This window comes from Scyliorhinus torazame, chromosome 7 (assembly GCF_047496885.1).
Source record: "Scyliorhinus torazame isolate Kashiwa2021f chromosome 7, sScyTor2.1, whole genome shotgun sequence".
Classification (NCBI taxonomy): domain Eukaryota; kingdom Metazoa; phylum Chordata; class Chondrichthyes; order Carcharhiniformes; family Scyliorhinidae; genus Scyliorhinus; species Scyliorhinus torazame.
Window position 1 is genome coordinate 136994566 of NC_092713.1, and position 23741 is coordinate 137018306.

Here is a 23741-nt window from a genome sequence, read left to right on the forward strand (position 1 = left end):
CCCGTTCAGAGGATGGGTGTTAGAGCGCTGTCAGCAGAAAGATAGAAGTCGGACGTTGGCATAAACTGAGGAGATCATTACCCTCCTGCCTTGTATATTGCCAACCTGACAGATCCTTGGGGGGGGTGGGGGGTGGGGTGGGGGGGGGGGGGGGGTGGGGTTGGAGAATGGGGGTGGGGACTGTCGGGCTGGCAGAGGAGGGGAATGTGTGGGGGACGGAGGGAAATCGGGGGTGGGGGTGAGAAGAACTGGTGAGGGAGAGGGTGACCTGACAGACAAAGCCTTATCCGATGAGAAGCAGGCGCAAATGAAGGCCTCCCTGCTCATCCGGGAATGCTAGATCCTTGCCGCCGCCTGTCCTCCATCCACAAACTCCTTCCCGGGGTCTACCACCATCCTCCCTGCTGCGCCGCCGCTTCCTCCTCAGATGAGGCCGCATGGTCCCCCCTCCTCCTCCTTCTCCAGCATGTCGCCTGCTGCTGTGCCAGCTTTTGGAAGGCACAGCAGACCACCACAAAGCGGGAGACCCTCTGGTGGGTGTAGTGCGTTGCACCACCAGAGCAGCTCCGGCATTGGAACCGTGTTTTTAGCAGTCGGATGCACTGTTCAATTAGTGCACAGGTGGCAACATGGGCCTCGTTATAGTGGGACTCGATCTCCAGCCTTCACACTGGCATCATCAGCCAGAGCCTCAGCGGGCACCCCTTCTCCCCGAAGAGCCAATCCATCATTCCGGGATAGTCCTCGAAGATGCCGGGGATCTCTTGAGTGTCCCAGTATGGAACTGTCATGCACACCCCCTGGGAAGCGTGCACATGTGCATGATCCGGAGGTAGTCATCGCACATGAACATTCAGGGAGTGGAATTCCGTCCTGTTAATGAAGGGCACTTCCTAACAGTGCATGCAAGGCGACATGTGTACCATCAATTACCCCATGGACCTGGGGCATCCCCGTGCTGGTGGAGAATCCTGCTGCCCGGTCATAGAATTTACATAGAATTTACAGTGCAGAAGGAGGCCATTCGACCCATCGAGTCTGCACCGGCTCTTGGAAAGAGCACCCTACCCAAGGTCAACACCTCCACCCTATCCCTATACCCATAACCCAGTAACCCCACCCAACACTAAGGGCAATTTTGGTCACTAAGGGCAATTTCTGATGGCCAATCCACCTAACCTGCACATCTTTGGACTGTGGGAGGAAACCGGAGCACCCGGAGGAAACCCACGCACACACGGGGAGCATGTGCAGACTCCGCACAGTGACCCAAGCCGGAATTGAACCTGGGACCCTGGAGCTGTGAAGCAATTGTGCTATCCACAATGCTACCGTGCTGCCTGAGCTTGGTGGGCTTCGCCCAGCTCAAATTTGATATAGTCTGCTGCCTGGGCATACAGGGCCTTCATGACCTCACAGATGCACTTGTGGACTGAAACTCGGGAAATGTCACACAAGTCCCTGCTCAAGGCCTGGAATGAACCATTGGCATAGAGGTTCAGGGCTGCGGTGACCTTTACAGCCACCGGGAGCGGATATCCTCCTCCCCACATTGTGCTAAGACCTCGAGTACGTGGCACAGTTGCCGCGCTGTCTCTTTGTTGAGATGCATTCTCCTGCGGCACATGCTGTCCGTCATCTCCTTGAAAGACCAACACCGCCTGTATAACTTGGGTCGTCGCAGTGTACCTTTGTGAGTCTCTCCTCGGCCTGATGGGCGGCCAGGTCTTCAGGGTGTGCGGCGGCCCCCTGCACATGGGGGTGCCGCCTCCAGCCTGTATCAATGTTGTTGCCTTCTCCAGCATCTGACTGCTTGGACTGCAACAGAACCATCCATTATGTAAGGAATTGGAGGAGATAGATTGACAATCAGTTAAGGCTTCTACTCCGGGTCCCTCAAACCCCCAACCCTTGCCCTCCCTTACGACCTCGGCCGGGAACATTAGAGAGACCGTGCTCAAGTGCCCTCCCCTGATTCACACACTGACCTGTTGGTCTCGAGGATATCCCCATGCTGAAGTCCAGATCTTGCGTGTTTGATTGTCGGCTGCTGCCTCGATGGTGCTGATATTTCTAGAGGTCAGGCAAATTGTTCAGGCATCCAAGTTTGATTGAAACGCGATGAAATAATCATCATATGAGACATGGCACGTGTACCCTCAAGAATCCACTTGCGGAATATATATATTTCCTTCCAATTAATCTGTGGGTTGTGGGGGTGAGACCCATACAGATGCGGGGAGAATGTGCAAACTCCACACAGCCATTGTCCTGGGACAGGGATCGAACCCGGTTCTCGGTGCCGTGAGACAGTTGTGCTAACCACTGTGCCGCCACCACTTGAGTAATATTTTATTGGCAATAATGGTCAACAGTAACAAAGATTCAAATATCAACTACGTAACATTCCACATATCACACTAACCATTTATAAAGATGTAATTACATTTTGTCGATCATGTCACACATGTCAAGTGATAGGGAAACCTCAAGCTGTGATAAAACTAGCGCCCTTAATACCCATTCCAGCATTTCAGGAACCTTTTACAAGGGTCTTAATTGATTATGTAGGACCGTTTCTGAAAACTAAAAGTGGGAACCAATATCTTTTGACTATAAAGGATGTATCTACTAGGTTTCCAGAGGCCATTCCAGTACGCAATATTACGGCTAGAAAGATTGGGGAGGAGTTAGTAAATTGTTTTACTAGATATGGATTACCCACAGAAATACAATCGGATCAAGGATCAAATTTTACCTCTCGGTTATTCAAGGAGGTCATGGATAGCTTAGGAATAATACAATTTAAATCAACTGCGTACCATCCAGAATCGCAGGGAGTGTTAGAACGGTGGCATCAGACGTTAAAGACACTGTTGAGGGCTTATTATCAAGATTATCCATCGGATTGGGATAAAAGAATTCCATTCGTATTGTTTGCAATTAGGGATACACCTAATTCAGTCCTTTTGAACTCATTTTTGGTCATGACGTAAGAGGACCACTTAAATTGATTAAAGAGAAATTGGTGAGTGAGCAGTCTGAAATTACATTATTGGAATACGTGTCAAATTTTAGGGAACAATTAAATAGAGCAAGTGAATTGGCTAGACAACATTTAAAAGTTGCACAGCATGTGATGAAACTGGTAGGGGACAAGAAAGCGAATGTTCGTAGTTTTGTCAGTTCAGATAAAGTTTCAACATTGTTACCAGTGGTAGGTGAATCTTTAAAAGCAAGGTTTTGTGAACCTTATCAGATTGAAAGGAAATTGAGTGAGGTGAATTATTTGGTAAGAATGCCAGATCGAAGGAAAACTCGCCGAGTGTGTCATGTGAATATGCTTAAAAGGTATTTTTAAAGGGAAGGAGAGCAAAAGGAGGAGGTTTTAGTGATTCTAACTCAAAGTGAAGAACCAAATCCAGATGACTTTGAATTTGACATTCCTCAAATTAAATTGGATAACAAGGATGTTCTTAAAAATTCAGATAAATTATTGAGTTACCTTCCAGAGGAAAAACAAACTGACCTGAAAGAGTTATTAATATCACATGAGCAAGTTTGTGGAAATAAGTTGGGAAGTACTAAAATGGCTAGACATGATGTAGATATGGGAAATGCTGTTCCAATTAAACAACATTCATATAGACTTAACCCTCTAAAATTGGTACAGGTTCAAAAAGAAATTGAAAGTCTGCTTAAAAATGACATAATTAAAGTGGGCTGCAACCAATGGAGCTTACCCATAGTGATGGTACCTAAACTGGACGGTACCCAAGGATTGTGTGTGGACTATAGAAAGGTTAATGCAGTTACAAGAACAAACTCTTATCCTATCCCACGGTTGGTGGACTGCATTGAGAAGGTGGGACAATCAGCTTGTACCCCCAAACTGGATTTACTTAAGGTTACTGGCAGGTATCTTTATCCGAAAGGGTGAAGGAGATTTCAGGTTTTGTGACTCCAAATGGTATATACCAATTCAAAGTTATGCCATTTGGCATGAAAAACACCCCAGTCGCATTTCAACTGTTAACTAACAAAGTCATTTCAGGATTACCCAATTGTGCGGTGTACATAGACGATCTGGTGATTTTTAGTCAGACAGGGAAAGAACATTTGAAGCATCTGATGGAGTTATTCGATCAACTTCAAGAGGTGAGTTTGGTGATAAAACCTAGCCAAAAGTGAGTTTGGAAAAGCCCAAAACACTTTCCTTGGACATGGGCAAATGGTCCCATGGGATGTGAAAACAAAAGTTATTGGGGAGTTTCCAATACCTTCACCACAAAGGGAAATAATGAGATTCATTGGTATGAGTGGTTTCTTCCGTAAATTTGTGCCGAATTTTAGCAGCCTGGTTGCTCTATCGGACTTGCTGAAGAAGAGTAGTAAATTTCAATGGACGGCGGAGTGTCAACAAGAATTTGACGGCCTGAAGTCTGTGCTAGCCATTGCTCCTGTGTTGGCCACCCCAAATTACACAAAACCATTCAAGGTGCCTATTGATGCGAGTGATGTGGGCATAGGTGCTGTGCTCTTGCAAGGAGACGACAAAGGAACAGAGCGGCCTCTTGGGTATTTTTCCAAAAAATTAAATGATCACCAGAGGAAGTATTCAACAACTGAAAGGGAGACTTTGAGCTTGGTGCTGGCTTTGCAACATTTTAACATTTATGTTACCAGTAATTTGTCTATATACTGATCATAATCCATTGATGTTTTTGGAGAAATTCAGAATAAAAGCCAGACTGTTTAGATGGAGTTGATTATTACAGCCATTTAATTTTAAGCTTATACATGTGGCAGAATGAGAAAACGTTATAGCCGATGCATTGTCACGAATGCGATGAAGAGAAGCAGGTCTGTTGGTGGAAAACAAAGAACTGAAATAGACTATTATTATACATTTTTGAGAAGGTGCTGGAAAATCTCAGCAGGTCTCGCAGCAAATGTAGGGAGAGAAAAGAGCTAATATTTTGAGTCTAGATGACCCTTTGTCAAAGCTAAAAGACGTAGAAAGTGGGATATATTTATACTGTGTGGCGAGAGAATGAAAGATGAGTCATAGCCACAGAAACCAAAGGAACAGAGTGCTAATAGCCACAGAAACCAAGTGAAAAGAGTGCTAATGGCAGTCCCCAGAGAGAACAAAAGGTGTGAAAGGCCAAACAGCAGAGAAACTAGCATCAGAGGGTAAACTGTGACAGATGTAGATGTGGGGGTGGGGGGGGGGGGGGGTAGCCAAGGGATAAAAAAGTAAGGAAGGGGGGGGAAATATATATCAAGAAAGACAATAAATAAATGGTAAAAGACAGTTAAAATGAAATGCGATGAAAACAACGGGAACGAGGCGGGGTAGCGCTAACAACTTCAGATGATTCAGGAGTCACAGCTGTGCAGACCCTCCCATGTCACCAAAACCAAGTCCTGGGATCCACGTATTCCACTGGCGCGCAAAGTGCTGTTGAACATCCTTGACTTCCAGCCTGTTTAACCTGTGGTGACATGCCAGTTACTTGCAGCACTCACCACACCAGTTACAAAAGCATCAGCAATCTGCAGAAGCATTTCTTCAACAGCGTCATCAAGTGGCCCATTTGGATCGTTGTCATGCACCAGGTCCTGCAGCGTCTTTGTGCTTCAAACTGGATTGCCTTCTGGACTCCTATCGTCCCCTGAGCCTGGTGTTCCAGAATCTTAGAAAAAATTGTCCTTCTTTCCGGCTACAGATAAGGAAGGAAACAGCAGCCTCCTCCAGGTATTTGCAGCCACAAGCTGGAGCAAACACAACCTGTAGCTGTGAAGTGCCCACATGACTAACAAGGCCAATTCCTTATTCGCAATAACCTTCCGCAGTGAAGCTAGAGACTGCTCACAGTCAGAGGGAGTTAAAGTAACCGTCAGCATATAACCAGGAGCAGGGCTCTGTCCTGGAAATGTTTGGTTGGACAGATGGGCAGCAGCTACAGTTGCCCTTGTTATGGGTATCCACAATATTTAAAGGTGGCTGGAAAGCCTCAGGGCTGATAAGCCTCTCAAACCTCCCCCTGCTGGCCCAGGGGCACCCCCTGATGTGGGAAGCTTTAGTCCCTCGACTAACCCCCCTGAGGCCCTCCCGAGCACTGGGACAGAAGCTCCAGTGTCCTTGAGCTGCATGCACAAAAATGGAAATGGCTACTCATCCGCTCAGCAGCCATTGCACCAGCTTCATGTTTCTTAAAAAGAGTACTAAATGATGCCTGCGTGATTTCTCGCTGGGGAGCCGGTTAATTCCCTGGAATTGACTTCTCGCTAATAAGATGGAAATTGGTGCTAATTGGGGTTAATGTTATGTTCACCATATTTGAGCGTGATCCGGAACTCGCCATCGGCAGCGGGCCGCTTAGATAGCAAACTAATTTGCGCTTGGCACGGATCTTGATTCTGGCCTTTCCCGCTGTTTCTATGATTCTATGATGCTGTGGAGAATGAACCTGCTCACTGATCGCAGGAAGCCAACGTTCCGCCTCCCACCACATCATGCCGCCAGTACCATTGACTTTCACCCAGCCGTCCCAGACTGCTGCAATCCTTGCTGAGATAGTGTAGTCTACCGTCCTGCCTTCTAGTCACAGAGCTGCTCGAGGTTATTCTTCAAAGCCATTTGTGGCTTCCTTCACTGAAAGCTGGGAGGCTTCCACCAGCCATGTTGCAGTCACCAGGGTAGCATTGCCTATGTGCACCAAGACAGGCAAAATACCGGAAGACAGGCACTCAGGGAATGCACAGAAGTGGCTAGTTGACTTTTTTATGGAAAAAGGAATGATTTTATTTTTAAATTGGATCTGGAGTGTTTATTTTGTGGTTGCTTTCACTTTTGCTTTGTGGCCAAGCAGACAGTGTGATGGTCTGTAACAGATGGATGGACTATTGCTGTATGAGTTGGGGTTACTTGTAGCTCATTCTGATGAATACTTCAGAAACAGCCTGGGCAGAAAGTGGCTGTCTCGGTTGCCTATTCCTCGTCCTTTTCTGCTTCTTTCTGCTCCGTCACCTGAGTGCTAGCTGTGCAAGTGACGATAAGGGTTGGCTCTTCGCAATTGCAAAATTATGCAATACGTAGCAGGCCACCACAAACCTGGATACCCCCTCTGCTGAGCACTTCTGAAGTACAGGCAGCTGAAGAATAGTTTCTGTCTGCTAGAGGTCTGCTCTGTTGCATTTCGTGTGGCAGCATAGCTTTCATTGTTTGTGTAGGATGGATTGTGCACCAAAGACATCAGCCATGTCGTCAGCAGATAACACTTTCTGCCCCTTTGCTTTGCCGTGGTGCTCAAATGCAGCAGACGTAGTAGACTTGCAGAGTCAGGCATGATGACAGACTGCTGGATGTTGCTCTGCATGATTCACTACCTATAGTCACAAAGCAACTGCATGTTGAAAATGCGGAATCCCATTCAGTTCTAGTTTGGGGCAGAGTTGATATGGGAAGGCCTTTGCCATGGAGAAACTTGCAATTCTAGCAAAGCTGCTTTCCCGTGGCAAAGAGAATGAAATGTAATTAGATCTCAGTGAATGAAACGTGACACAATATTGGACGGAAAAATGTGCATGTTACAAATATTTTTTCCAATATCTTTTTTATTAAAGTTTGCATTTTTACACTGTACATACAAAGAAAAAAATTGTCTGAGACGGTAACAGTTTACATGCTGTACCTTTTAGGTGCACTTCTCCGCTCCCCCTTTTACCCCCACCCTTCACCTACTTCCCCATTTCTACTATATCCGGGTCTTATCCTAGGCCCTTTCTTTCACCATAGGTGGTTTGTTTGGTGTTTGTCTTTTTCTTGTGGCTTTATGTTGGGCCCTCTGATGCCTGTGTCAGTCTCTCTCTGGGCTCCTCCTTGGTGTTTCCTCCAATTTCTTCACCACTATTGCCCCCTCTCCCCGTTCTATCAGTTGTTGGCCTCAAACAGGTCTTGGAACAGATCGGTGAATGGTCCCACGCTTTCTGGAAGCCGCCTTCAGACCCTCGGATGGTGCACTTGATCTTCACCAGATGGAGAAATTCCGGCAGGTCTGCCAGCCAGTCTGCAGCTCTGTGCGGTGCTGCTGATCGGCAACCGAGCAGGATTCTCCGGCGGCATGCAATTATGGAAGCAAAAGCCAGGGCATCAGCTCTCTTCCCCATATGTAGTTCTGGCTGGTCTGATACCCCGAAGACTGTCACTCTCGGCAAGGCTCCACCCTCACCCCCACATGAAATGAAATGAAAAAAATGAAAATCGCTTATTGTCTCAAGTAGGCTTCAAATGAAGTTACTGTGAAAAGCCCCTCGTCGCCACATTCCGACGCCTGTTCGGGGAGGCTGTTGCATCCTTCGTCATTTCCTCGAAGAAGGCTGTCCAGAACCCGACAAGTCTGGGATATGCCCAGAATGTGTGGGCGTGATTGACCGGGCCTCCCCGGCACCATTCACATTTATCTGGGAAGAACCTGCTCATTCGGGTTCCTGTCAGGTGTGCTGTGTGCACCACTTTAAGCTGCATGAGGCTTAGCCTTGCGCAGGAGGAGGTAGGATTGGCCCTGTTCAGGGCTTCGCTCCAGAGTCCCCACCGTAGTCTGTACCTAACTCTTCCTCCCATTTCTCCCTTGTTCTGTCCAGTGGGGGGGGGGGGCGCGTCCTTTCTAATAGTCATCCGTATATGTCCTCTCAGTTCCCCTTTCCCAGACAGTCTGCTTCCAGTAATTCCTCCAGCATTCTGTCTCTCAAGGCCCTAGTATACTTCGTTGTCTCCTTGCGGAGAAAGTTATCGATTTGCAAATGTCGGAGTTGTGTCCGTTCGATAGTTCCAGTCTCTCCATCAGTTATTTTAGGTCTCTCGTCCGTCCTTTGTGTAAAAGCCCCTAACTGTCAGTGTTCACCCCCCCCCTTTCCTCCTGTCTCCACTTTTTAAAGGTGGCGCCTAGCATGGCTGGTGGAAACCTGTGGTTGCCACAGATGGGGGCCATGATGGACACCTAGGTTATCCCAAAGTGCTGTCTCACCTGGTTCCAGGTTCTTAGTGTTGAACTACTACTGGACTGGTTGAGTGTTTTGCTGGCAGAATGGGAGTGCTGTTGTGCCGAAGGCCTGGAGGATTGACCATGTGCAGAAGGACTCCTCTATCCTCACCCATTCTGTGTTTGGTTCGTTCACCCATCTCGTGGATCCTTGTCCACTCGTGAGCAATCTGGATTCCCAGGTAGCGGAATTTGATTTGAGCTGTTTTAAATTGTAGACCCTCCAGCTCTGTCCCTCCCCTTCTCAGCTTCACTGGAAAATCTTCACTTTTGCCCAGGTTGAGTTTGTAGCCCAGGAGCTTCGCTCATGCTGCTTTACAGGTCCGAGATGTAGAGGAGCAGATCATCCGCATAGAAACTCTGCTCTCTGCCTCCTCTTCAAATTCCCTTCCAGCCTCTCGTGTCTCGCAGAGCGATTGCCAGTGGCTCAATTGCCAGGACAAACAGGAGCAGGATAGTGGGCATCCCTGCCTGGTGCCTCTGTGCAACTGGAAATATTCAGAGCTAGTGGTGTTGGTCCGAACGCTCGCCTTGGGGACCTTGAACCCTGTCCCGAGCCCAAACCACTCCAGTACGTCAATGAGGTTTTTCTACTCGACTCTGTCGAAGGCCTTTTCTGCGTCCAGGGACACGAGAACCTCTGGTGTTTTCTCCCCAGATGGGGTCGGTATCATATTCAGCAGCCATCTGATGTTCACAGTTAGCTGTCTACCCTTAACCAAGGGTGGTCCTCTGCGACCATCTCTGGTACGCAATTCTCCAGTCTCTTGGCCAGGACTTTTGCGAGTATTTTCACGCCAAAATTGAGCAGCAAAATGGGTCTGTATGATCCGCGTTCCGTTGAGTCTTTGTCTTTTTTGGGTATCAGCGATATGGTGGCCTGTGTTAGTGTTGGAGACATGCAGCGGGATTACGGCGCTGGTTTTCGGGCGGGGGTGGGGTTCACGCCACGCCGGTCGGGGGCCGTTGGCAGTGGCCCCCCCCCCGGCAATTCTCCGGGCCCCAATGGACCGAGTGGTCGTCCGTTTTTGGCCAGTCCCGCCAGCGTGGGTTAGACATGGTCCCACACAGCAGGACCTGGCAGGTAAGTTGGCTGGTGCGGTCCTCGGGAGGGTGCGGGGGGGATCCGACCCCGGGGGGGCCCCCCACGGAGGCCTGGTCCGCGATCGAGGCCCACCGATCTGCGGGCGGGCCTGTGCCGTGGGGGCACTCCTTCCTTCCGCGCCGGCTCCTGTAGGGCCGGCGTGGAGAAGACAGCCCCCTGGGCATGCGCCACAATACGCCGGCCGGTCTGCGAACTCGCGCAGTCCCTTCAGCGCTGACTGGAGGTGCGGGGGCTGTTGACGCCGGAGTGGTTCGCGCCGGTTTTCCCGACGGTGTGGGGACTTAGTCGCGCGAAAGGAGAATTCCGCCCAGGGTGTCCTCACTAGTGAATCTGCAAACATCTCCTGTAGGTGCGGAGCAAGAGTTGGTGCGAATTGTTTGTAGATGTCTGCTGGGAATCCGTCGGGTCCTGGCACCTTCCCTGCCTGCATGGAGTTGATGCTCTCCATGACCTCTCCCAGTTTCATTGGTGCTTCCAGCTCCTCCCGTCTGTCGTACCCTATGACTGCCATGTCCAGTCCGTTGAGGAACTGTTTCACCTCCGAGTCGCCATCGGGGGACTCAGAGGTGTATATCCCCGATAGAAGGCCTCAAATGCTTGGTTGACCAGTTTTGGTTCAGCTACAAGTCTGCCTCTGCTGTCCTTCACCTGTGTAATTTCCCTTGTGGCTGCCTACTTTCTCAGCTGGTGAGGACGGAGGTGGTTAGCCTTCTCTCCATGTTCATAAAAGGTCCCCGTGCCTGACGGAGTTGGTGCACTGCCTTCCTGATGGAGAGCAAGTTAAAGTCCATTTGTAGCCTTTTCCTCTCCGCTGGAAGCTCTACGGACAGGGCCTTGGAGTATCTTCTGTCGACCTCCAGTTTGGAGTCAATCAGTTGTTGCCTAGCTGTCCTCTCTTCCCTATCTCTACGAGCCTTGTAGGCTATAATTTCTCCCCTACTCACAGCCTTCAATGCCTCCCAGAACGTGGAAGGTGAGACTGCCCCATTCCGGTTGTTAGTAACATACTCGCCTCTGGCCTGTGATGTTTTCTGGCAGAAGACCTTGTCGGCCAAGAGGGTCATGTCCAACCTCCATGTGGGGTGTTGGGTATGACCAATCTCCAACCTCACATCCATGTAACGTGGAGCGGGGTTGGAGATTACGATTGCAGAGTGTTCTGCTCTGACTATTTCATAGAATTATAGAATTTTACAGTGCAGAAGGAGGCTATTCAGCCTATCAAGTCTGTACCTGCTCTTGCAAAGTGCACCCAAATATTTCTAGAAGCACCGATTTCCCCACTACAAAGAAGTCGATGTGGGTGTAGATCTTATGTACTGGTGAGATGAACGAGAATTCCTTCTCGCCTGGGTGCAGGAACCGCCATGGGTCCATCTATTCCATGATTGGTTGATTCGTTTATTGTCACATGTATCGAAGTACAGTGAAAAGTATTTTTCTCCATACATAGTAGACAAAAAGAATAGTCGACAAAGTACATTGACAAATAGTACATTGACAATAGTGATTGTTACAGTGCGGAACAAGTGCTAAACAAAGATAATATATGAGCAAGAGCAGCCTAGGACGTTGTGAATAGTGTTCTGACAGGGAACAAATCAGTCCTAGTTCCGTAGCCATGCCTGTAGTTTCCCCCGTTCTGGCGTTTGATCTGTCCGTCAGTGGGTCCTGTACACAGTTAAGTTTACACCCACTCCCATAATCAGTCGGTGTGTTTCTATGTCGGGGATTTCCACCATGGCCTTTTTTACAAACTTCGTGTCATATCAGTTGGACGTGTACACATTTACAGGGACTACCGGTGCCCCGTCCAGGACACCACTGACCATGATGTACCGTCCCCCTTGGTCCATGACTGACTTGGTCGCCGTAAACACTGTTCTCTTGCTTATCAGACTATCTACTCCCCTTGCCCTCGTCCCTTAGCAGGAATGGTCGGTCTGTCCCACTCAGCCCTTCCTTGCAGTTGGTCCTTGTCCCTCAGGGGTGCATCTCTTGGATTAAGACTGTGTCAGCTTTCATACTTTTCAGGTGGGTGACGACTCTGGATCTTTTCATTGGTATATTCCAGATAATAATCCTGATTAGGGGATTTCTGAGTCCCCCCCGGCAAGATCAATCATACTTGCCTGGTGGATGTGCCCCTGCACTCCTGGGTTTCCTTTGTTAGGGGGCCATCCAAAATGACCACGGTCACCGTTCTCACCATGAAGCCAGGCCCCTGGGGCCACCCAACATGGCTGCCAACTGTGTGTACGCCATGTGGGTGTGCCCCTGCACTCCGGGGTTTCACTTTGTTCAGGGACACTTCAAAGTGGCTGCTTGCGGTGCCATCTTGTTCCATCAACTCAAACCTGACCAGGCTAGAACCCTTGCTTTCCTTGTCATTATGTTCCCCCGTGATCCCGATTCTCTCCTCTAGCCCTCTTCTGCCCTCCCCCATGCCCACCCCTTCTTATTTACCCCCCCTACCTTCACCCCCACCCTGTCCTCCCCTCCCCCCGCCAGGCGCTCTCACCCCGCTGGGAGCTGCACTGTGGCTCTCCCTCTTTCTCATGCTTCCTAATGCTAGCTTTCCTCTCTAGTGTGGTGGCTGCCCTCCTGGGTTGCTCTGACCCCCTCCTGTGCCCATTCCTTTTCTATCCTCTCCTCTCTGTCCCCTCCTCACCCTCTCCAGCGCTCAGCTGCCCTCGCCCCTTCCTTCCTATGAGCTAGTGCCACCCCACTCAAAAACTGTCCATGCCCATCATTTATTATTCTTCCTGCGTCTTCCTCACCGCTGCTCTGTTTACTTCTTGTCCAGGTCGTTCGCACACAGAAACTTATCCGCCTCTGCCGGGGTGGTGAAATAATATTCTTTATTCTGGGATGTCACCCAGAGCCTGGCTGGGAATAACATCCCGAATTTTATACTGTTCTTGCACAGGGCCAATGTTGCGTGGTTGAACTCGGACCTGCGCTTTGCCAGGCCCTCCCCAATGTCCGGATACACTCTTATTTTGTGTCCTTCCCAACTGCTCGTTTTCATAGATTATCATATATTATCATAGAATTTACAGTGCAGAAGGAGGCCATTCGGCCCATCGAGTCTGCAACGGCTCTTGGAAAGAGCACCCTACCCAAGTCAACACCTCCACCCTATCCCCATAACCCAGTAACCCCACCCAACACAAAGGGCAATTTTGGACACTATGGGCAATTTAGCATGGCCAATCCACCTAACCTGCACATCTTTGGACTGTGGGAGGAAACCGGAGCACCCGGAGGAAACCCACGCACACACGGGGAGGATGTGCAGACTCCGCACAGACAGTGACCCAAGCCGGAATTGAACCAGGGACCCTGGAGCTGTGATGCAATTGCGCTATCCACAATGCTACCGTGCTGCCCTGTGCTACTGTTTTGGTTTGCCGAGCCCTGCACAGGATCCTCTCCCGATCCTGGTACCTGTGTAGCTTGATGATTATCACCCTTGGCTGCTCCCCAGCCTTGGGCTTTGGTCGGAGTGACCTGTGTGCCCTGTCGATCTCCGGTAGCTTGGAAAGCGTCCCTTCCAATCAGGTTTCCCAACATCTGGACACTGTAGTCAGTCAGGTCCCTGCCCTCGATCCCCTCTGGCTTGTATTTGTATTTGTCAAGCCCAGTATTTGTCAATTCTGTTGCCTGGACAGGTTCCCTTGGTCCTCAACCTTCCCCTTCAGGCTCCCTTGGGCCACCACCAACCTCTTTATCTCTGACTCCAGGGCGACAATCCAGTCGCTCTGATCGATCGATGTCTTTCCAAGCTCTTGGATTGTTCTTCCCTGAACCTACAGCTTCTTTCCCATCCTGTCGAGCGCCATCTGCATGGCAGCCAGCGCCTCTGCCAGCGCTACCCTAACCGCCACATGGATCTCCACCTGTATTTCATCCTTCATCATGGTCAGCTCCTTAGTCAGGAATGTCTTCCATCCCTTTCCAGGTGGGAGGGAGCCGGCCGTCCAGGTCATTAGCTTCCCTCTTTCGGGGCTGGCTGGGAATCCCTCGCCTCGTAGGTTCGCCGACTTGCTCGCTCGCTGCTCTTGCCCTTTTCCACTGTTTCTGGCTTCCCTGCGGCCTCTCGAGCTACTGTTTGCTGGCGTACTACTTTTCTTCTTCACTTTTTTAATTGAATGAGTTTGAATTTTTGGGCTAAATTCAGCCAAAAGTGCCTATGTTGCTGTGTTCTGGAGAGCCACCTAATGTGTGACTACTCAGCACATCCCCGTCATCGGAAGTTGGGATGTTGCAAATATTTGTACTCCAGCCTGGAAGGATCTACATGTGTAAAAATTCGTCACTTTGGTTACCTTCAGAACCACTGGCAATCCATCCTCGCCCTAATCGGAAGTTGCACATGGGACTGCCCCAAGTGGCAGATTTCAGTGAAGTGCCCACTGAAGTACAGATATCTAACACATTGTTCCTCACTGACATTCAAGCAGGAGAACTCTCTGAACGTGCTCGGTGGATATGGCTTTCTGCCCTGAACCCCCTCTTCAGGCAGCATATCCCACTAAGTGCGCCCTCTGTTTATTCTCCTACTACTGCTTTGCTCCACAGAAAAAACTACTGCTGCACCCATGTCTGGTTCATGCAAAATCTTGAACTTGGGAAAATGTCCTTCAGCCATATTACTTGCTGATGACTCTTGCAACTTGAAACAATAGGAAGCACCAAACACTTGCAGAACCATGGTAGCAGCCAGATGAAATCAACCAACAACTGACCTGTAAGTAGCAGATGATCTCTTTTATTAAATAGCACTGGTGCTGGTCCTCCCTGTTGCTGAACATGTATTCAGCTACAGAGGTTAAGGAAGGGAAACAGATGGTGCCTTGATGGGCGTGTGGAGTTGGACCATATGTCAGCCATGCTCTCACTGAATGGCGCAGCAGGCTCCATGGGCTAAATGGCCGACTCCTGGGCGGGATTCTCCGAAATGGAGGCAGAGTGTTCACGCCGTCGTGAACGCCGTTGCGTTTCACGATGGCACGGCACGGGCACTACCGATTCTTGCCCCCACAGGGGGCCAGCATGGCGCTGGAGCGGTTCACGCCGCTCCAGCCTCCCTTACCTGCCGAACTGGGCGCTGTGCCAACCCGCGAATGCGCGGGGGACTTCCTCAATGCGCCGGCCCTGACGCAACATGGCGGGGGTGTTCAGGGGCCGGCCGCGTAATAAAATAGGGCCGGGGCTGGAGAGGCCGGCCCACCGATCGATGGGCCCCGATCATGGGCCAGACCCCATCGGAGGCCTCCCCCGGTGAAGGAGCGCTTTTCCCCGCCCCACAGGCCGCCCCCCGACCCTACATGCAGAGTTCCTGCCGGTTGCGAGCAGGACTCTGCCGTTTCCGTGCGGCCGCTCAGCCCATCAAGCCCGGAGAATTGGTGGCCCGGCCGCGGACAGCGACCCGCGACTGTCGCCACGCCAAACGTGCCGGCGCAACTGTCACCGATTCTCTGCTTCTCGGAGAATCGCCTGCCGGCGTCGGACTGGCGCCGCGGGAAAAAAATGGCATGAACGGCGATTCACCCGTACGGCGCGGCATGGGAGAATCCCGCCCCCTGGTCCTATGTCCCTAATCATTGATTTATAAATGTCATACTTTCTTTGTAGATTTTATTTCAACTTTTGGTACCATTTTGATGGAATTATTTGTACTTGCCTCTCTGCCCCAGTCACCATTCTCTGGAGAGCAGGTTATCAGTTGGCCTGAGTTCTGATGACTGAAACAATGTGTACAAGAGTGATGCACGCTGACTTACAACCCTTTGCTGTTCACAACTGCATACCCAAGAGAGAGAATCTGCTGTTCGTGCAATTACAGAGAATAGTTGAAGCTTTCCATTGAATAATGCACAGCACACCTAAAGTGCCACTAAGGCATTAAGTGTTGATATTTTTTCTCGCATCCATATCGATAAATAATTCTTCTAATTTTCTGCCTCTTTGAGGAGCTAATTCTTGCTGGATATTAGTTCCAATACATTGCCCGAGGGCCGTTCTTCACAACGCTGGCCACTGAATGTTGGCAAGCTTTTCTATCATGGAACTTACCGCAGCTGAATCTAGCCCTCTACTCCAGCATGTGCTCCACATACATTTTTCAGCAGGGTCATTGGATAAGCATCAAAACAGACATCCTGCCTTTTTTTTAAGTGTTAGTTGAGGTTTCTTGAAGCTGACATTACAACTTCTACCCTGGGGTGAGAATAAGTTAACTTAGATCAGAATTCAGATAGAACTTAATGATTTCTATGGCTTAGTCTATAACAGGTGGTGTCCATATACAGGATGCCATTGGGGAACTCAAATTCTCAATCATAAAAATCAGTTAGAAAGACTCTGTTACACAGAGCCATTTTTATGAGTCATGCTTTTATTCATAGCTTTTATTATATTAGTTTTATTTCATTCAATTCCATTTCTCTTCTTTGTAATTCTGTATTGCATTGGGCAATTGGGTAAGGGCTGCACAGTAGCACAGTGAGTGGCACTGTTGCTTCACAGCTCCAGGGTCCCAGGTTCTATTCCTGGCTTGGGTCACTGTCTGTGCGGAGTCTGCACATTCTCCCTGTGTCTGTGTGGGTTTCCTCCGGGTTCCTCTGTTTCCTCCCACAAGTCCCGAAAGACGTGCTATTAGGTGAATTGGATATTTTGAATTCTCCCTCTGTGTACCCGAACAGGCGCTGGGATGTGGCGACTCGGGGCTTTTCACAGTAACTTCATTGCAGTGTTAATGTAAGCCTACTTATGACAATAAAGATTATTATTATAATGAACATGTCTGATCATCTCAAGCAGAGTCAATTCTTGGCCATCCCCTGCTCCCACCAAGTAAAATATGAAATGCCCTGTCCACAGCTCACTTCTGCCCACTAACAATGTTAATGAATTAAGATTCTGTGTAGAATTTATGTCCCCAGGCACCATTCGGCAGCAATTCTAAAACATGGTTAGTGTAGAGCTTGCGAGACACCTGAAAATTCAGAGTAGGTTTTACCTAAGTAATACAAGTAGGTTTCAGTGGAAAATCAAAAGCCATTGAAATTAAAAAACAAAAATTCAACTTTGATGAAAGTTTTGAAATAAAAATGATTTCTGTTTCCAAGTCTCCAGATGTCCTTTGCCTTTGATAAACTTTATTCAGCACAGGAAGTTTACATTCAAGAAAATCCATTCGTAACAATTACAGTCACTTTGACAATAAGTTGCTCACTTTGAGCAGCTTCAGTTAGCCACGTCATCATAACCAGATACGCTCGCCTGAATTTACATTCTTCGGTCGGGAGCGCAGAGTTGGGACAATCCCTGGCCTGTTTGTGGCTCTGGCCCTCTCTTCCTTATTACAAAATAATCCATCTTCAGTTCTTCACACAGCCCATTGCTTGCTTGCGTGCAGCTACAAAATGGAGGAATCTCTTCTGATTTCACGCACAAATCACAGATGTACAGGGTGCGGTGACGTCAGTGTATGTGCTGGGTGCGTGACCTTCTCTCTGTCACGGCCTCTGGCAGAAAGACTCGATTGCTCATATTTAAAGGCTGGTCGCGTCCGGCCCCTCAAATCGGCCCCTTATAAACAAGTCCCTGAAGTATTAAATTCCTGCCTGCAGCCACCCCCGGAATCTCCCATCTGGTCTCGCTGGCACAAACCTATGGGTACGCAAATAGTCGCCAGCAATGACATGCCCTCCAACCCCAAATGCTGCCTACACTACCCCATACCCTCCGAGCTGACACCACCACTGGACTATCAGAATACCTGGCCGACGAGAATGGCAGAGGCGCGAACAGCAAAGCCCTTAAGTACGTCTCCCTACATGATGCCGCCTTCACCAGTCCCCAAACCGACCTCTCTTCCATGGCTCATTTCCTCACCATCACAATATTTGCAACCCAATCATAATTTATCAAATTCGGCAACACCAGCTCCATCCCCTCCCCTCACCCATGCTCCAGAAAAGTCTGTCGCACTTGTGGGGCCTTCCCCGCCCACACAAACCCCGCGATCAACCCATTAACTTTTCTAACAAATGACTTGGGGACAAAGATGGTGAGGTTCTGAAAAACGAACAGAAACCTAGGCAGCACCATCATTTTAACTGTCTGAACCTGTCCTGCCAGCGACAACGGCAAAACATCCCACTTCCTAAAATCCACCTTTATCTCTTCCACCTTTTTTTACTTGAAACTTTATTTCCAACACCAGTTTTTTTCCAGGTTTATGACTTTTTACTACTGAAAATTAAAACCATTTCAGTTAAACATGCACATTCTTACATTTACACACAAAATTTGTTTTAAATATACTCTCATTTCTTTAGAAATTTAAACAAGTATAGAAAAAAGTATAATCTTGTTTTTACTTTACAAACTATGTATTTGGACGAGATAAAGTAACTTGCCAAACACATACAATGTCACAATATTTCTTACTGGTTCCATTGCATTGCACTATCCAAAAATCCAAATCATCTCCTTCTCCATTCTCACCAAAAACTCTGTCTTATGGGCGAAGACTGAGTAAAGATTGACTCTAGTATCAACGCCAGTGAGCTTTCCAGAAGTTGAAAGTGTGCTGTTAAGTACATAGTTCTTGGTTGATATATTTGCATGCCACTGTAAGTTAGATTTCAATGACTCATAAATTTTTGAAGGGCAGTGCCACATGTGCCTAACACTAACCTTAAAGTTTTCTTGGTTTGGTTCAGTGTTACGAAAACAAAGGTAGTTTTAAGGGATTTATATTTGCAATGGTAAATGTTAGAAATAAGTTGTAGGTGTATTTAATTAAATGTTTCTGTGCCTCGAAGGGTAAAATCTATGGTTAGATTCATGCTGGACAAAGGGGTTTGTATGTGTGGATGTTAGTTAAATTCCAACTGTACTTCTATTGTGCTTAGAGAGGGCTATGGTGTGAAGGATGAATAAAAGATATAAGCATGTGGGTGTTGCTTAGCAACTGGGGCCTTTGTAAGGTGGAGAGGTTTTTAAGTTTTAGTTCGCTAATTTGATTGCAGTTGATGATTTGTTGTGGGAGAGAAGGCAGCTCTCACAGCTCTGCTAGAAGCAGTTGTTTTAGAAGGCTAGAGAGGGAACATCTCTCTCAACCTAGGTAGAAGAAAAACCATACCATGGAGCAATGATTAAGAAAATAAGTGCAGCGATCTGAAGAGCAGCTAGTTAAAGAAACTAGAGAAATGAAGAGAAGTGTCCATGATGTCTAAGGTTAAAGATACTAGAACAGAGCACTGTTTAGTAAAGCCAGACTAAGTTGAGAAGAAGGCTGCAATGCTAGAAAGATACCTGAAGTGTTTTATTTAAGATATTACTGCAGCCTGTGGAATGCGAGTTGAAATAACTATGGAAATTCGTGGCGAGATCGCGGAGTTTGTGTAAAAGCAGTCAAAGCAAAGAGATGGGCGTAAAATCCTGGACTGGATTCTCTGTTAAAAGTGGAGCGGAAGCTTTGTTTGAAAGTGTCATTTGGAAAACTTGGTCTGGATTGTGGAATGCAAACTGTTAAGGGAAAGCATTATTACGAGAGAAGATTTTATAAAGTGTCTTTTAGGGAGTAAGGTTTGGAAACTTTCATGTGATCACCATCTGGGGGGAGAGATCCACAGACACTAACTTGGGTTCAGAGCAGAGTGCATGTATTTGATCACAGTCACATTGTGTGTTTAAAAGTAACTTTGTCTTAATGATACGATTGTAGATTAAGATTAATTTTGTAACTCATGTTAATCCTAAAACGTGTGCGTAATTGTTAAGCTAAGGGGGAAGTAAGTAAAGGTGTATTGTGTCATAATCTAATTATTTTATGTTTAATAAATGTTTTTTTCCTTGTTGTTAAAACTAATTAGCAGTGCTGTGACTCTGTTCCTCCATGTTTTATTAAAAATAAATAAAAGTTACGGTTATTTGAGCCAGGATTCCATTCTTGGATCTTCCCATCCAGGTAAACATCTACTGGGATTGTACCAACCAGCCACTAGTGCTGTTGTTTGTAGTAGAAACTAGGGGAAAGAGGCAGAAGAATAAAAAGGGACATTTTTCATTAAAATGGAAAACTTGGGTGGATTCTCCGTTTCTGAGACTGGGGGCTGGATTCTCCGATTTTGAGGCGATGTCCGGAGCATGTGTCTAGTCTTATGACTAAAACGTTGGCACCTCCTCTGCACCGATGCTCCACTCAGTGGGGGGCTAGCAGCCGTACCACGCCCGGCTTTACCTGCAGATACGGACGGAGAATTGCCGGGTCCGTGGCCGCACATGCGCATGGGGCGACCTGCGGCGGTAGCGCTGTGGCGCCGGCCGCACGCGGACCCGGCCTGCCAGATAGTACCTCCTTGTAAACCCCCTTACCACCCCTGGGCCAGTCCCCCCAGCTCCCGCCGAAGCGAAACCCCCCCCCCCCGGCCAGTGGAAGGGCTCTCCCGCCCCCCCCACCCCGGCTGTGGCGGCGTTGGACACAGTCCGCAGCCGGCAAGCAATGTTAACAAAACCACAGAGCACACACACCCCACGCCGTCAGGATGTCGGCCCATCAGGGTCAGAGCATTGGGGAGGGCCTTCAGGTGACGTCCTGAGGCCATCCTAACGGCTGTGCGGCGTACCCACCAATGATGCCATTTTGAAGGAGTCGGAACATCCGAAAAACGGCATAATTGATTTCTGCTCCTGATTTCGGCGTCAAAACGGATCCTCCGACCAATCGGCGATTTCGGCATCGGCAATCGGAGAATCCAGCCCTAAGTGTTGACGCCAACGGAGAATCCGTTAAGTTTTACGACAGAAAGACCGGCGCCGCACCTGGACTGATTCCGCTACTGCTGAGGGTCTAGCACCAATGCCACCTGGAACATACTTAATTCCACTGAGAAAATGGTGCAGGATACGCCAGGTCCGTGATCGACACTTGGGAGGCTGACAAGCTGCAGCCGCACATACACATTACACTCCCTCACACATTTAACCCAGCCAAAAAGATGACCCTGGTTGTGCTGGAGCGCACCCATACAACTGATGGGTTGGCTCGGGTCAGAGGGCACTCAGGAGGGTGCCCTGGGGGGATAGCTATATGACCCGTGACACCAGGTTCAAAATGGGCTGTTAGTGGTGTGCGCAGCTGCATGGCTACCTTGCCGGCTGCGGCAATGGTGCTCCATGACCATCCACCCCGACCCCACAGCCCACCTCCTGGTCAACCCCCACTACTCCCCCAGCCTTGGCAGAAGCCCCGAGCCAGCGGCACAACTATGAGCAAACTATGGCGATATTGGAAACATTCTGTACCCCCTCTCCCTCAGCAGCCGCCACACCGGTTTCATGATTTTTAAAAGCAGAAGTGAACCATGCCATTGAGAACTCAGCCCATCGCAGGCGGAGAGTCGTGGAGGCCCTGGAGAGTACTGTTCCGGGCCCGCTAATGATATGCAAACAGTGCCTACTGTACGTGCGGAGTGAAATGCATTGATGCCGTTTTCGAGGTGACGGAGAATCGTGATTTGGGGTCAAATCGCCGCCTGCCGCGATTTTAGCTTTGGAAGTTATTCTCCGCCAAATGGCATTTCCCGATTTCAGCGACGACTAACGGAGAATCCTCCCCTTATTTTTGAAGGGAAAATGAGAGTGGGGAGGCATTTCCTCTCTGCAAATTGTTAAATCTCCGGTCTTGCAAATTTCAGGTGCTGAAATACTCCGGACAGCTGGCTACTTTCGGTATTTAAGGCAGTCCAAATTTATTAGACACCTAAATCTGTAATTCCACAAGGTTCTAGGCTACTTTTTATCTCTCCGAGATGTTTAGAAAATGGTGAGGTGGTGGATGGAAGTCAAAAATTAACTTTTTTGTGTCCAAAATGGAGTAGTTTTCATATTTTTCAGATTGAAAATTGTTTGAGAGCATATTTTTATACAATGTTGAATGGACTAAAAACAGATCCAATATCTATTACAATTAGAACTTGGGAAAGAAAGGCTATATGAAAGACTATTTCACTGAAATTGGAGCTATTGTCAAATCTAATATACGTCAATTCCTTCTTGTTCAGGCTGTTTTCAAAGATATTCATTTGAAAGATGTTTGAAGTGCATCTTGAAATTGCAGAAGCAAAATTTTTAAGAGTGATTCTGTGATCCCAGTAGAGACGCTACGTTTGGAGGGAACTGCGAAAGGTGATAGGGCTACACCATTACAGCCCAGATTATCCATTCTATGCTTCTGTCGAGTAAAACTATTTGATGGGAGTGTAGGATTACGGAGTCAAGTGTGACTAGGGTTTTAGTTACTGCCTCACATTTGGGTGAGGTAGTCTGCTGTGTGTATTTTTATACCATCAATGTCACTGCCAAGTATCAAGAACACACATACTGCACATTCGGGGCAAAGGGATTGTTTTTTTTAAAGTTCAGATCGAGCTAAGAATTCAAATCATTTTGAAAACTCAGTTTAACAAACCGAGTTTTCCTCTCAGTTTTTAATGAGGAAAAGCTGGTTCATAATCCACCAAAGGAATTGATTTTTATTTTAAAGAAGACCAATAAAGTGGCCTCTTTGTTCTACAAAAGTGCTCAATGTGGCTGAATTCACATGAAAATTGTTACACCTATATTTTTGACTTTTGTTTTGGCTTTTGCCTGCTCTCTGTCCCAGTATACTGTAGTATTAATGTGTTTATGCTTTCAAGTCATTTTCATTGTAGTTAAGGCAAAGACTGCAATCATAATGTTAATTTGCTTTTGGGTAAACAATGTGATCATGGGCTCTTAGTATGTGTGTTGGAGTGCACATACTTTGTGTTGTCACATCACTACTAATGCTCACAATCACACCAGCAGCATAGTGTATTGTGAAATGAAAATCAGAGTTATCGTGTAATTCAAGTTGCGTTAGACTTCCTACACAGCACCTATGGAGTGAAACCACTACTTTCAGGGAAGTTTTATTGCTCGTGTTATTTTGAAAATCAAAAGGTACAGATAGTATATGCAGATAGTAATGTGGTGCTAACAATGCAACAAAAAAACACAATGGGTGGGTGTTAACTTTACAAGAGAAGGACAGCATAGTGACCACTTATCCAGTACTCTTAAGACTAGTCAGTGGAAGTTATACTTCAACCGAGGTGTTATATCTGTTTTTCTATCCACAATTCCTGTAGGTGATAAGAAAAGGCTGGCTAACCATAAGCAACATTAGCATCATCAAAGGAGGCTCCAAGGAATACTGGTTTGTACTGACTGCAGAGAGTCTCTGTTGGTTCAAGGATGAAGAGGTAAGAAGACATTCATGTTCCATCACAACTGTGCAATTTACCCTAATTATTCTCTCCAAAGGATGTTGCTGCATATGGCTGTTGAATTCTTAAATCGCCAACTGGTGTAGTTGTTAATTCACCAAACTCTTCAATGCTGAGTGTAGGAGCTGGACTAATGTCCTCATTAAAAGCGAGAGAGAATTAAAGGACAAGCCTTTCAATGTTAATGTTGATTAACTTCTTCACTAATTTGGGCACTGTTGTATACCTCTTTCATTTGCTGGGGAAGTAGCATGTGGG

At 47.8% G+C, this 23741-nt stretch overlaps 1 protein-coding gene across 2 annotated transcripts in view; it reads left to right on the forward strand.

Annotated features, from left to right (window-relative positions):
* The window catches only part of dnm3a (dynamin 3a), a 445953-nt gene that overhangs the window by 202973 nt on the left and 219239 nt on the right, over window positions 1-23741 (forward strand). For both annotated transcript variants that reach the window (XM_072511556.1, XM_072511557.1), the window contains one exon: window positions 23346-23459. In XM_072511556.1, coding sequence (XP_072367657.1) covers window positions 23346-23459 — 114 coding nt within the window. The remainder of the gene's footprint in view (window positions 1-23345; window positions 23460-23741) is intronic.